Source organism: Podarcis gaigeae (genome assembly GCF_964106915.1).
Source record: "Podarcis gaigeae genome assembly, chromosome: 18".
Classification (NCBI taxonomy): domain Eukaryota; kingdom Metazoa; phylum Chordata; class Lepidosauria; order Squamata; family Lacertidae; genus Podarcis; species Podarcis gaigeae.
The window spans coordinates 10,035,965-10,048,959 of NC_139696.1; the positions used below are offsets into that span (position 1 = coordinate 10,035,965).

General features: G+C 47.0%; 1 protein-coding gene and 1 long non-coding RNA gene across 2 annotated transcripts in view; one reads left to right on the forward strand and one right to left on the reverse strand.

The window, feature by feature from the left end:
- Window positions 1-12,995, forward strand: part of LOC310835911 — a 155,597-nt gene that overhangs the window by 84,198 nt on the left and 58,404 nt on the right. The window lies entirely within an intron of this gene.
- BABAM1 (BRISC and BRCA1 A complex member 1) lies at window positions 460-12,993 on the reverse strand. Its single transcript, XM_083720679.1, has 9 exons — window positions 12,686-12,993; window positions 8,912-9,232; window positions 8,597-8,655; window positions 7,938-8,058; window positions 4,672-4,750; window positions 4,380-4,404; window positions 3,907-4,036; window positions 3,406-3,492; window positions 460-1,017 (listed from the first exon to the last, which is right to left on the reverse strand). Exons 2-9 carry the CDS (start codon window positions 9,188-9,190, stop codon window positions 817-819), a joined length of 981 nt encoding a protein of 326 aa, XP_083576805.1. The 5' UTR covers window positions 9,191-9,232; window positions 12,686-12,993; the 3' UTR covers window positions 460-816.

The window sequence follows — 12,995 nt, forward strand, 5'->3', positions numbered from 1 at the left end:
GTCTCCAGCTTAATAGGAACCATTAAGCCAGATGTCAGGGACTGGTTGGACGTACAGGAACGGTGGGAAGAACCAACTGGGGAACCTGAAAGGAAGAAGGCTCAGAGCCTGGGGAGGGGTGGTGGGATGATGATGATGAGTGGGAAGAAAGAGACGAGGGAGAAGGCTGGGAAGAGGTGGTGTCGGAAACGGAAGGGATAACAGGAGTTAGTGAGTGGGGAGAGTGTGCGGCAGACAGCAGTCCAGAATCAGAGGTAGAAGCTGAAGCAGGAGAGGTGGGAGGCCAGGAGGCAGAGACGTGAAGAGGCAAAGGTGCCCCCCCTTCCTGCTGGGCTCCCCGGACCAGAAGAGGCATGTATCTCTCTTTATAAAATCTAATAAAATTTATTCAAAAAGAAATAAGGGGGGGGACCCCTCTTAAATTCCCAGAACACAAATAAATCTCCGGAGACGGGCTGCTTTAACTATTGGAAAGGACTTTTTAATCAGCTGACATTCAACATCCCCTTCTCCCTTCCTCTCTGCCCACTTCACTACGGACCACGAAAAAGAAGGGTAGCCAATTTCTTACTTCCCTAAGTCGTTCCCCCACCCCCCAGCAATATCTGGCAACTGCTTTGGGCAGGGGAGAAGAGACTGACAGACAGCTTGCATTTACGGAAGAAACACCCAGAGAGTTCAATCCCCAACAATGCTAAGGACACGAGGAAGGTGAGCTGCAGAGATACGTTTGCTGGCCTGGCAGATGTTTTGCAAACAGAGAGAGAGAGAGAGAGAGAGTGTCCTTCGGGTCCACGTCTCCCCCCGCCCCCCAAGTCAGACGACGGCCTCAATCTCCACTGCCTCCTCTTCCTCCAGCATGCTGTAGGAGGCGTGGGTCTGGAAGGGTCTCTGCAGCGGGTGGGCAAGGAGTTTGGCCATGCAGTTGTGCAGCTCCACGGCCGGCCCGGTCAGCGACACTTCGTACTTGTAGTTGGTGCCTTTGCTGTCCAGGTTGCTGAAGAAAGCAAAGGTCTCCTGGAGAGGAGAGAGGAACCGCAAAGGTATAGTGATGGCAATAGTTTTACTATTTGTACCCCGCCCACAAGACAAGGTTGCCTCAGCCACTGGGCGGCTATACCTATAACATAGCATAATAATATTCTTTTTTCCATATAGCAAGCTACATTTGTGACAGTGGATGCTCGGGTTGGAAACGTGATCTGTGTGGGATGCACATTCTGCACACACACAGGTTGTGATTTGGAGATTCTGCACATGCGCAAAGCGCGATTTAGCACTTCTGTGCATGCACGGCCGCCAAAACCCGGAAGTAACTCGTTCCAGTAATTCCGGGTTTCGGCAGTCCGCAACCCAAAAAAACGCAACCTGAAACGGCTGTAACCCGAGGTATGACTGTACGGTGGTTCCAGATGCTTCAGGTTACAGACTCCGCTAACCCAGATGAGAACTGAAATTGTGTAGCAGCGGCACAGCGGCGGCAGCTGGAGGCCCCATTAGCTAAAGTGGTGCTTCAGGTTAAGAACAGTTTCAGGTTAAGAATGGACCTCCGGAACGAATTAAGTACTTAACCCAAGGTATTCCAATTCAACAAAACTAGCAACTTCCCGCTCACCCAACATCGATGTTTATACAGTGGTGCCTCGCAAGACGAAATTAATCCGTTCCGCGAGTCTCTTCGTCTTGCGGTTTTTTCGTCTTGCGAAGCACAGCTCTTAGCGGCTTAGCGGCTATTAACGGCTTAGCGGCTTTAAGAAAAAGGAAACAAACTCGCAAGAACTCGCAAGACGTTTCGTCTTGCGAAGCAAGCCCATAGGGAAATTCGTCTTGCGGAACGACTCAAAAGACGGAAAACTCTTTCGTCTTGCGCGTTTTTCGTCTTGCGAGGCATTCGTCTTGCGAGGTACCACTGTAACCCAAATTGCATGTCAAAGAGATAAGTAACTCTGCAACAGAAGCCACCTGAAGGCAGCTCTGTATAGGGAAGTTTTTAATGTTTCATTATTTTTTTGTATATGCTGGAAGCCACCCAGAATGGCTGGGGCAACCCAGATGGGAAGGGGTACAAATAACATCATCATTATTATTATTATTATTATTATTATTATTATTATTATTATGTTTTACAATTCTGTCTTATCTAATTTCATCCTCTCTAACATGTTTTGTAAAAACATTTTCTGCTATTTTCTGACACTTCAAACCCCACTGTGGTCTTTGCACAGGGGAAAACTTTTTATATATAGACTATAAAGGTTTCAGGTCATCTTTGAAAGATTCGAAATTTGTATCTTTCATCAGCGCTGCCAATTTTGCCGTCTCTGCATACTCCAAGATTTCCACCATGATGATGATAAACAGTCTGGGCTGCTCACAGCATATACCAGAAAATACTAAAACATCAAACATTACAAACTTCCCTATACGGGACTGCCTTCAGATGTCTTCTAAAAGTCAGATAGTTTTTCATCTCCTTGACATCTGCTGGAAGGGTGTTCTACAGGGAGGGAGCCACCACTGAGAAGGCCCTCTGCCCAGTTCCCTTCTTTTCTCGCCGGGAGGGAGGGAGCCCCCAGAAGACCCTCAGAGGTGGACCTCAGTGTCTGATGGAGCTGAATGATGGAGGTGGAGACGCTCCTTCAGGTCTACAGGGCTGTGGCCATTTAGGGCTTTAAAGGTCTGCACCAACACTTTGAACGGTGCTCGGGAAAGTGCTGGCAGCCAGTCTTATATGTTCTCGGCAGCTGCTCCCAGTCACTAGTCTGGCAGCCACAATCAGCGCATCAGTGACCTTCAAGAAGGACACTGACAAACTGGAACGTGTCCAGAGGAGGGCAACCAAAATGGTCAAAGGCCTGGAAACGATGCCTTATGAGGAACGGCTAAGGGAGCTGGGCATGTTTAGCCTGGAGAAGAGGAGGTTAAGGGGTGATATGATAGCCATGTTCCAATATATAAAAGGATGTCACATAGAGGAGGGAGAAAGGTTGTTTTCTGCTGCTCCAGAGAGGCGGACACGGAGCAATGGATCCAAACTACAAGAAAGAAGATTCCACCTAAACATTAGGAAGAACTTCCTGACAGTAAGAGCTGTTCGACAGTGGAATTTGCTGCCAAGGAGTGTGGTGGAGTCTCCTTCTTTGGAGGTCTTTAAGCAGAGGCTTGACAACCATATGTCAGGAGTGCTCTGATGGTGTTTCCTGCTTGGCAGGGGGGTTGGACTCGATGGCCCTTGGGGTCTCTTCCAACTCGATGATTCTATGATTCTATGATCTCAGCAGTGGAGTGAGATCTTGCCAGCAATCTGCTCCTGAACTTGGCCAAGCTAGCTGCTGAGAGATGACTGGCAACATTTAGGGAACCTCAGTTTCCCTGCCCACTTCCTGGCCCAACAATGCCGTTTACCTTCCAGCTGGTTTCCTCCTCTTTGTCCTCGAAGCCGTTGTGGATGTAGAGCACATCAAAGTAGTAATAAGGGCACTGCAGCATTTTCTGTGCGGAAAAGACAACAGTAGCAGCTAGATGGTCACGAATGGAAGCACGGTATAGATGCCAGCAAAATTTACTAGTTGGCATCTACCTGTCTCTTTCTTAAGGAAATCATAAGGAAATCAGTCCTGAGTGCTCAGTGGAAGGACAGATCCTGAAGCTGAGGCTCCAAGACTTTGGCCCCCTCATGAGACGAGAAGACTCCCTGGAAAAGACCCTGATGTTGGGAAAGAGGGAGGGCACAAGGAGAAGGGGACGACAGAGGACGAGATGGTGGGACAGTGTTCTCGAAGGAGGCAGTGGAAGACAGGAGTGCCTGGCGTGCTCTGGTCCAGGGGGTCACGAAGAGGCAGACACGACTAAACAACAACAAAAAATAATTATTATTCTTTATTAAAAAAGAAAGAAAAAGGGCACCTTCATCTGTTCCGTGATTGTGACCGGGGGATGGCAAGCTGGCCGGCTATAAACCAGGATGGTTCTAACCACGTATGGCGGTGGGATGCTCTGCACATTCTCCGTCACGGGCAGTTCTGTCTTCTGCTGTCTGCGTAGATGAGGGAGAAGAAGGGAATTTTGGGTCTGGGGACCTGGACTGATAGCAGGTTTCCTGCAGGCTCCCTTAGCCCTACGCCCACCCCCTGAGCTAGAGGGAGCAACGGGAAAATCCCACTTCCCCTGTTTGTAAGGCAACCCGGATCCTTCCTGCTCGACTCAGCAGTTCACGCAGGAACATGAGGACTAGCGCCTTATTTTTAAGGGGTGGGTCACAGTGCGGTAGTACAGAAGGTCCCAGGGGTCTAGTCCCAGCTGGCATCTCCAGGGAAAGGGTTTCTTGTCTGAAACATCCCAGGAACAACCCAATGCCCATCCCACCAGGAGAAACTTACATGAGGCTGAAAAGACCTTCGAGATCTTCAAGGAGGGAGAAGAGTTAAGGTGGATAATTCTCCGCAGTGTGCTCTTGCCTTAGCTGTTATCCAGCTGGGGCAAGTCCCAGTCCAGATTCCTAAATCCCATAAATCAGGGACCCCCCAAAGGTCATCTAGCCCAACCCGCCGCAATTCCGCTGGTATCCAGCCCCTCCCAGTCCAGATTCCTAAATCCCCTAAATCAGGGACCCCCCAAAGGTCATCTAGCCCAACCCGCCGCAATTCCGCTGGCACATGGCCAGAAGGATACTGAAGGACTTGCACACCACTGTCTCCAGGTCATACAAACAGCTGCAAACTTCTCTAGGATCAGAGGTGAATCCAGAGAGCTGGTGGGGTAGGGGAAGGAAACCAGAAAGCAGGTGATTATCCATTTTCATTTCTTTTCACTTTTGATTTGTGCCTTTCTATGTTACTGCACACAAGGCAGTTTGCAAACCTGACCCACTACAAAAAGTCGCAATAAAAACATAACTTTAAACTAAATGGCTTCTATGAAATAAAGCAATATTCAGCTACCCATTAGAATAGACCAGCCAACAGTAAAATTAAAAATCAGCAGTTAATAATTAAGCAGTTGACACTTTACAACTGCAATAAAGGATTAGTAATCAATGTAATCAATAAAAGTAATGGCAGGACCCACTGTAATCAATAAAAGTAATGGCAGGACCCACAATGCATAAAATACCACCAAACACACGCAATCATGTAAACGGATCAAACTGAGAAACAAGGGCACACAACTTATAAAATTGTTGTTTAAAAGTATCCTTGAACTCCTTGAGCATCGCAAGACAAAGGAAAAGCTACAAGTAGGAAGGTTATTTAAGGTAAAGGGACCCCTGAGCATTAGGTCCAGTAGTGTCTGACTCTGGGGCTGCGGCGCTCATCTCGCTTTACTGGCCGAGGGAGCCGGTGTACAGCTTCCGGGTCATGTGGCCTGCATGACTACGCCGCTTCTGGCGAACCAGAGCAGTGCACGGAAACGCCGTTTACCTTCCTGCTGGAGCGGTACCTATTTATCTACTTGCACTTTGAGGTGCTTTCGAACTGCTAGGTTGGCAGGAGCAGGGACCGAGCAACAGGAGCTCACCCTGTCGCGGGGATTCGAACCACCGACCTTCTGATCGGCAAGCCCTAGGCTCTGTGGTTTAACCCACAGTTTACCTCCGCCCCCCCCCCCCAAAGGAGATGGAGAAGCTGGGAAAGGGCATCTAAACTGTCTGAGGGGATAGAGTAGAAAACATGAGATAGCTCTTTTTATAAATGTCATTTTAAACATTTTCTTCAACTCATTATATATCATTTCCCATTTTTTAAATTTCTCTGCATTCCCACCACATATGATAAAGGGTCCCTTTCTTTTCATTACATTTCCAGCATATGTTTGACCCAGTTTTATAAATTTTTACTATCTGTACTGGTGTTATATACCATCTATACATCGTTTTCGTGTAATTTTCTTTCAGAAGAGAACTATCTGTAAATTTTAAGTCTGTTTTCCAGTTTTTCCCAATCTTCAAATTGTATGTTACGTCCTATATCTTGCGCCCATTTGATCATGACTGATTTCACCTCCTCACCTTTAGTTTCCCATTCTAGCAGAATACTATATGCACCCTTCAGCAACTTCACTTTCCCTTCTATGAATTTCCCTTTTGAAATCTAGAAATGGTGGAACTAAATCCTTTCTTGTTGTCTTCTTTAGACATCTCATATAATTGCCTTTAATGTAGCCCCACGTCAGGCGAAAGATTCCTGTCTTGGACTTGATTACCCTTAGGGGTCTCTTCCAATTCTACAATTCTAGCATCTCCTCCAACTTCACGGCTAAAGGGCTTGGGCAAAGAAACACAACCGTCGGGTGAAATGTGACGGGGCAGATCAGAAGCTGCCACAGTTGGGGAGGGGGGGCAATAAAAACCGCAACCCCTGAGAAATCTGCAGTCAAATGGGTGGCATAGCTGTCAACTTACAGATTTGAAAATAAGGGATTTTAGTCAACCAGTTAAAAGGGCCAGATAATTTTGGAGAGAATCATAGAATCATAGAGTTGGAAGAGACCCCAAGGGCCATCGAGTCCAACCCCCTGCCAAGCAGGAAACACCATCAGAGCACTCCTGACATATGGTTGTCAAGCCTCTGCTTCAAGACCTCCAAAGAAGGAGACTCCACCACACTCCTTGGCAGCAAATTCCACTGTCAAACAGCTCTTACTGTCAGGAAGTTCTTCCTAATGTTTAGGTGGAATCTTCTTTCTTGTAGTTTGGATCCATTGCTCCGTGTCCGCTTCTCTGGAGCAGCAGAAAACAACCTTTCTCCCTCCTCTATGTGACATCCTTTTATATATTTGAACATGGCTATCATATCACCCCTTAACCTCCTCTTCTCCAGGCTCAACATGCCCAGCTCCCTTAGCCGTTCCTCATAAGGCATCGTTTCCAGGCCTTTGACCATTTTGGTTGCCCTCCTCTGGACACGTTCCAGTTTGTCAGTGTCCTTCTTGAACTGTGGTGCCCAGAACTGGACACAGTACTCCAGGTGAGGTCTGACCAGAGCAGAATACAGTGGCACTATTACTTCCCTTGATCTAGATGCTATACTCCTATTGATGCAGCCCAGAATGGAGAGCAGCACCGGTTTTTAGCCCTTCGCTTCCAGAGGTTGCTGCTCAAGACACCAGCTGATGAAACACTGCAATTAAAGAACTACAAGCAGCAACCACTTTTCGCGCAAAACGAAGTCCAAGCTACAAAGATGCTGCTGCAGTTCTGTATCTTTTCTCTCGTGCTCCATCTGCAGCTCTCAATTCTATCAGGTGGGGCGGGAGGAAGCGGGGGGAAATAGCGGCCGAAGTAAATCCGCGGATCAGACCATCTACGCTAGTCTACCGCTACAAATCTATGGGAGAAGTGCTTGCCGTCCTTCCCTTGTAGCCCTTGGAACACCTGCCCGTGCCTCCACCTCCTCTTCCTCCTCTTCCTCCTCTTCCTCCTCTCTCTGAACTGCTTTCTCTATGGCTGCCCTCGCTCTCCTCTCAAGGCTCCTCAGCAATTCCTAGGTCATGCCAGGCTGCCCATCTCATTCGGGTCCTTCGGCGGCACAGCCGCAGTACGGCCGAGCGGGAGCAGGAGGGGCGGTGACAGGCAGAGGGGAGGCCCCAGGCAGAGACGCTCAGTTCGGCAGCCGCGAGGAGGATGGCGGCAGAAGGGCCCAGGGCTCCAACAGTCCCGGCGGGGAGGGGTTCTCGGGGGCCGAGGCTGGTGAGAGGAGGCCAGAAGGGGGCAGGCCGGGCAGCCAAGCAACACAGTTGGAGCCTCCCTCCTCCCTGGCCGGCAGGGAGGGAGGGAGAGGAGCTGCTTCCTTTGAAACACGGGAAATTTAAGGGACATCATCAATAAGGGACAGCAGCGGGACATGGAGCTGGGATAAGGGACTGTCCCGCCAAATAAGGGACGCTTGACAGCTATGGTGGGTGGTCAGAGAAAAGAGATAGAAGAAGCCAAAACGTACCCAGGTGACGTCATTGTTGACCACCACCAGCGCAAACTCGTGGCTCTTGTCGATTTTGTGCTTGGTCCGGACGAACATCTCTATCATCTTCTGGGAGATGTTCAGAGCGTTGGTTTTCGACCTTCCAGAGAGAGAGAATATGCCCACATATAAATTGCGAGAGAAGGACAACTGTGACTTCAAAGAAGAATGGGAACTTCAAATTACTTAAAAAGACAACAAAATGAATTGGACTCCTTGGCAGGTTTTGAATAAACATACACAGATTTATTGATTGTTAACATAGCAGAGATATAATATAAGGATTTATACAGTTTTATAGTATGCAGAGAATAATATGTGTTGAAAAATCAGAGAGAGGACCGGAGGGAAGTCTTGGGGGGGGGAGCTTGATGGGGAGGTGGGGAGAAGGGGGGAAATAATGAATATGAGATGTTTTGATATTTTGATATGTTGAAATTGTTAATAAAAAACTTTTTTTAAAAAAAAGAACTATCACAATGTGAAACAGAAACAATAATATTAATAATAATTTCTTATTTATATCCCGCCCACTTTGGGCAACTCCCAACAGATTAAAAACAGCAAAAAACAGGAAAAAACATTGTAGCTCTGCAACAGAAAAATGTCGGTCGACCAGAAGGGACAAGGCCACTCACCCGTTGAACGACTCCAGTTTCGAGTGGGACATTTCCTCCGAGAGGTCAAGGCAGATGATCTGAGAGAGAGAGAGAATATCAAGAATATCCATAGAACAATAGAATTGTAGAGTTGGAAGAGACCCCGAGGGTCATCCATCCCAACCCCCAACGCGGGGCTCAAACCCACGACCCTGAGATCAAGAGTCTCATGCTCTACCAACTGAGCTATCCCAAACTGCCCAACAAATCTCTAAAACCTCCTCTTCTAGGATGAGCTCATGGGACCAAGGAGGAGCTGGCGTGAAAAAGCCGAGGACAGAATAAGCTACTCACCACTTTTTCCGGGCAGTTGACCCGTGGTGTCCTGACCTGAAATTCTGTGGGCGGGACTGCGGGAGGCCAGCCTTTCCCATTGGTGGCCGTGGCACTCTGGGGGCTGTCCCCCGTGCTGGCCGCCTCCCCTTCGCCCTCGCTGCGGCTGCCCACGCTAGCCTGGGCGCTCAGGGTCCGGTCTTCGGCACCCTCGGGGTTGGAGCGGGTCCTGGGGCGCTGCTCGGCCGTCAGTTTCTCCTCCTCCTCCTCCGTCGCACTGCTGGGCTCCGAGGTGTCCATCAGGGCCCCACGGTCAAGCGGGGAGTCCAGGTTTGCTGTTTCCTAGAAAGGGGAGAACGCACCACGGTTTTGGGGGTGACAGCTCCATTGCGGGGGGCAACGGATCCAGAATAGGGGCAGCCCTGATCAGGAGCATAAGGACATCGGGGCTAAAGGGCCTCCTGTCCTCACAGTGGCCAAATATCCCTAAGAAACTAGGAATCCAGATAGACTGCCACTGGACCTGGAGGTTCGATAAGGACACAAGCAAAGTCTGGCTGCTGGACCAAGCCAAAGGGGACCCGTCTAATCCAGCCTCCTGTTTCACCGTGGCCTAATAATAACAACAATATTTCAGGGCAGGTCACAACATAACATTGTAGTAAAAACCACAAAATATATAATAAAAATAAGAAGAGAAACAAATAATCCAACGTTCTTGTTTTTATGTATTTTTATGTTTTTTACATGGTAATGTTATGTTGTGAACCGCCCTGAGACCTGCGGGTATATGGTCGGGATACAGATGCAATAAATCACAATAAAAAGAAATAATAACAATAACAAACAGACAGACAAATCTCCCCTCCCACAATACGTTTAAAAGGGCATCGGATGTCAAGACCTGAGTGCAAAATCTCTTTCAAATTAAGACTCCGAGAAATTGTTACTCAAAAGGTATGTGGCAGAGAATACACAGCAATTATCAATTTAATAGCATGAAAAACACCCTTTCCCAAACAAATTATCCTTACAATGCATGATTTTTAGAACCTAAATGAGTTCAAGCTTTTCTACAGCGATAACATTTGTGTTGTCCATCCCCATAGATATTCTTCAGTCAAAATAGTAAGATGTATCTGCAATATAAATTTGAGACAGTTTACATTTTGCTTAGGAATGTAAACAAGGTGATGTTGCTGGGCTGTCTGTTTGAAACCCAATGTAACTTCTTGATTATGTACGAAATGTAAAAAGTAGAAGGAAAACCAACAGGCAAAAGATTTGTGGTGGATCTGGTAAAGTCCTTCTTGGAGCAATGCAGAATTAACTTATGCACACAGTGACTTGCGATCTCGATCACAAGCAGCCTGTAGTCCGCTGGCAGTAGGAATACAATATGGGCATGTCTTTAAGTTAAGATCTTACATTAAAAACCTGGCAGTACCAAACTATCGAAGGCTTTTCACCAAAGCCAGACTAAACGTCTTTCCTTCTGCAGTGTTGGATGGCAGGTTGAGAGGAGTTCCCTACCAGGACAGACTTTGCTCGTGTGCTCAAGACATCGATTCCATAAAACATATTTTGTTGCCCTGTGCAAAATATGAGCCAGTCAAGGCTGAACTGATACTACCCTTGCTGGTACCTTTCCCGGGAAAATCAGAGGCTCACTATGTCAGGTTCCTATTGGAAGACCGGACAAATGCTAGAACATTAGCAGTGGCAAAGTTTCTATCAGTGGTTGCAAGAACAAATGATCCCTATATTCTGAACAATATGCTTGTTTAACCTGGAGGTAGGTATGAATTGTGTATTGCTTTGTAATGATTTGTTGGGTCTCTGGACCGTAATAAAGGTTGATGATGACTTATGGAACTCCCTGCTGCAGGACCATTTATGGCTTTAAAAGCAGATCAGATAAGTTCATGGAGCAAGAGATGGTCTGCTCTTATGTACAGTACAGTTAACTTTCTTTATCTCTGATTCTACCACATACCCTATCCATTTCTTTACTCAGTTGGCTGTTGCTCCTGGAAAGACCAACTCTGCAAAAACCGAGCTGCAGCAGTGAAAACAATGTCCCTTGCAAGAGCTAGGCTGTCATGCTCTGATCCCGGCTTTTATCATTCAGCCAGCACGACAGCTTGGTGCAGTTTGCAAAGCTAAGAGAGAGATTTGCAAAATTCATGACAGCTTCACACACAAAAACTGAAATTGGTTGCACAACTCATAGGGTCACCATCTTTCTTATTTTCCTTTGCAACCAAAAGAATAATATGAATTATCTTTGCAGGGCTTGGCAGCTCCTCCCCATGCCCATAACAGCCGAGTTTTCCAAATACTGTACAAAAAGGAGGTTTTGTACCAAATATTATCCGCTTAGCATCCTTTATCCTCCCATCCAAAGCAATTATATTGCATCCCATAAATGACCTCTCCCTTTTCCTGGAAAACCACCTACCTCGACCCCTTTTGTTCCAAACGCAAGCAACCTGTAAAACCAGCTATCGTTCACAGACCAAACCCAGCTGCGAAATTAAGACTCCTTGCAAACCAGACCGGAAGTGTAAGGAAGGGAAGAACCATATGGATGCCCCTCTCCTCGCAATGGATGCTGGGATTTGTAGTTCTCCCTTCCTTGCAAAAGAGAAGCTCTGTTTGTTGGAAGATGCAATTCTGCAATAGATTGGGGTTTTTGCTTGTTTTCATTCCAGACATGGAATGCAACTGAATCACCCTGGTTAAAGTAGATATAAAGAAGGCTGGCAAAGAAAAGGATGTAGATGCAATCAGGAAATAAGAGAGAGGGTGGATACTGAACACAAGAACTACCAACAGTGGAAGATTGGCAGATGAAGATGATGGACTTTTCGGAGCTAGCTGACCTGACAGCAAGAATCCGCCACCAGAAAGAAGAGGAGTTTCAAGAGGACTGGAGGAAATTTAAGGACTATTTGAATAAATATTGTAATATAAAAAATTAGAAATTAATTGAAAGAAACAAGTAGGCCTAGGATTAAGTGATAATTAAATAAATGGGATTTAGAATATTAAGAAAAGTGAGTTTAAAAATGATATTTGTTTTAGTTTAAAAATGATATTGGAATGCTGTTACTTTTAACTACAAGGAAACTCAGAAGGGAGGGACTAGAGGAAGTCAACCAAGATGTTTAAAAGGTTGGATTTGTAACGAATTGTTTGTTACTGTTTATCTGTTTATTTTTCCCTTTTTTCTTCTTTCGTTCATTGATGTATTTTTCTTTTTTTCTGTTTTTGTGTGTCATTCTGCTTTTTGGTTTTTGTTACAATTGTGGAAAATCTAATAATTTTTTTTTTAAAAGAGGGGGTGGATAATGCACCCCTTAAACTGAATGAATAAATAAACGGTGGAAATGCAATGAAGGGAAAAGCAGTCAGTGAATTTTAATAGAAGGAACGTAAAATAAATCAATGGATGGATGCAAATAAGTGGCATGAATAAATAAGTAGATGAATGAATGCAAATAGGTGGCATGAATAAATAAAGTCAGGGTGTAAATGCAAAAAGAAAAGAAAAACTCTATGGGGTTTAGCCAAGCCTCCCAAAATAAGCCGGAAATCTTGTCTGCGGACAAAAGTACCGAGTCCTCTATGGGCTGAACGGGGGAAGCTGACAAATAGAGCCACCGTCAATCAAGTGACGTAAGCATCAACTCCAGACCAATCAACAGGGCGGGCGGGTAAAGGAAAGGGGGCAGAGACCTGATGCCCCTTTCCAACCTATCCGCAGAGAGGATTCTGTTTTTCCCCGCCTACCAGCCCCTCCTCGTTCCTCTTGTTACTGGGCAAGCGGGCAGTCAGTCATTGCGACGGCCAGCCAATGAGAAACCCAGGCAGGCCTTGAGAGGGAAGCTTCAAACTTTAAAAGCAAGATGGCGGCGGGGGCGGCGTTGCCGCTGCGACAGCGGCTGTGAGGGAGCCGCGGCGGGCGCGCGGCCCTCGGCCGGGGCTGCGCGGGCGGCTCTTCGGCCGCGTCTCGAGGCGACCCTGCCGGGCCGAAATCCCGCCGCCGGCCGCGCGGGGATGAAAGTAGCCGCTGCCTCCTGTGGGAAATCTGCGCATGTGC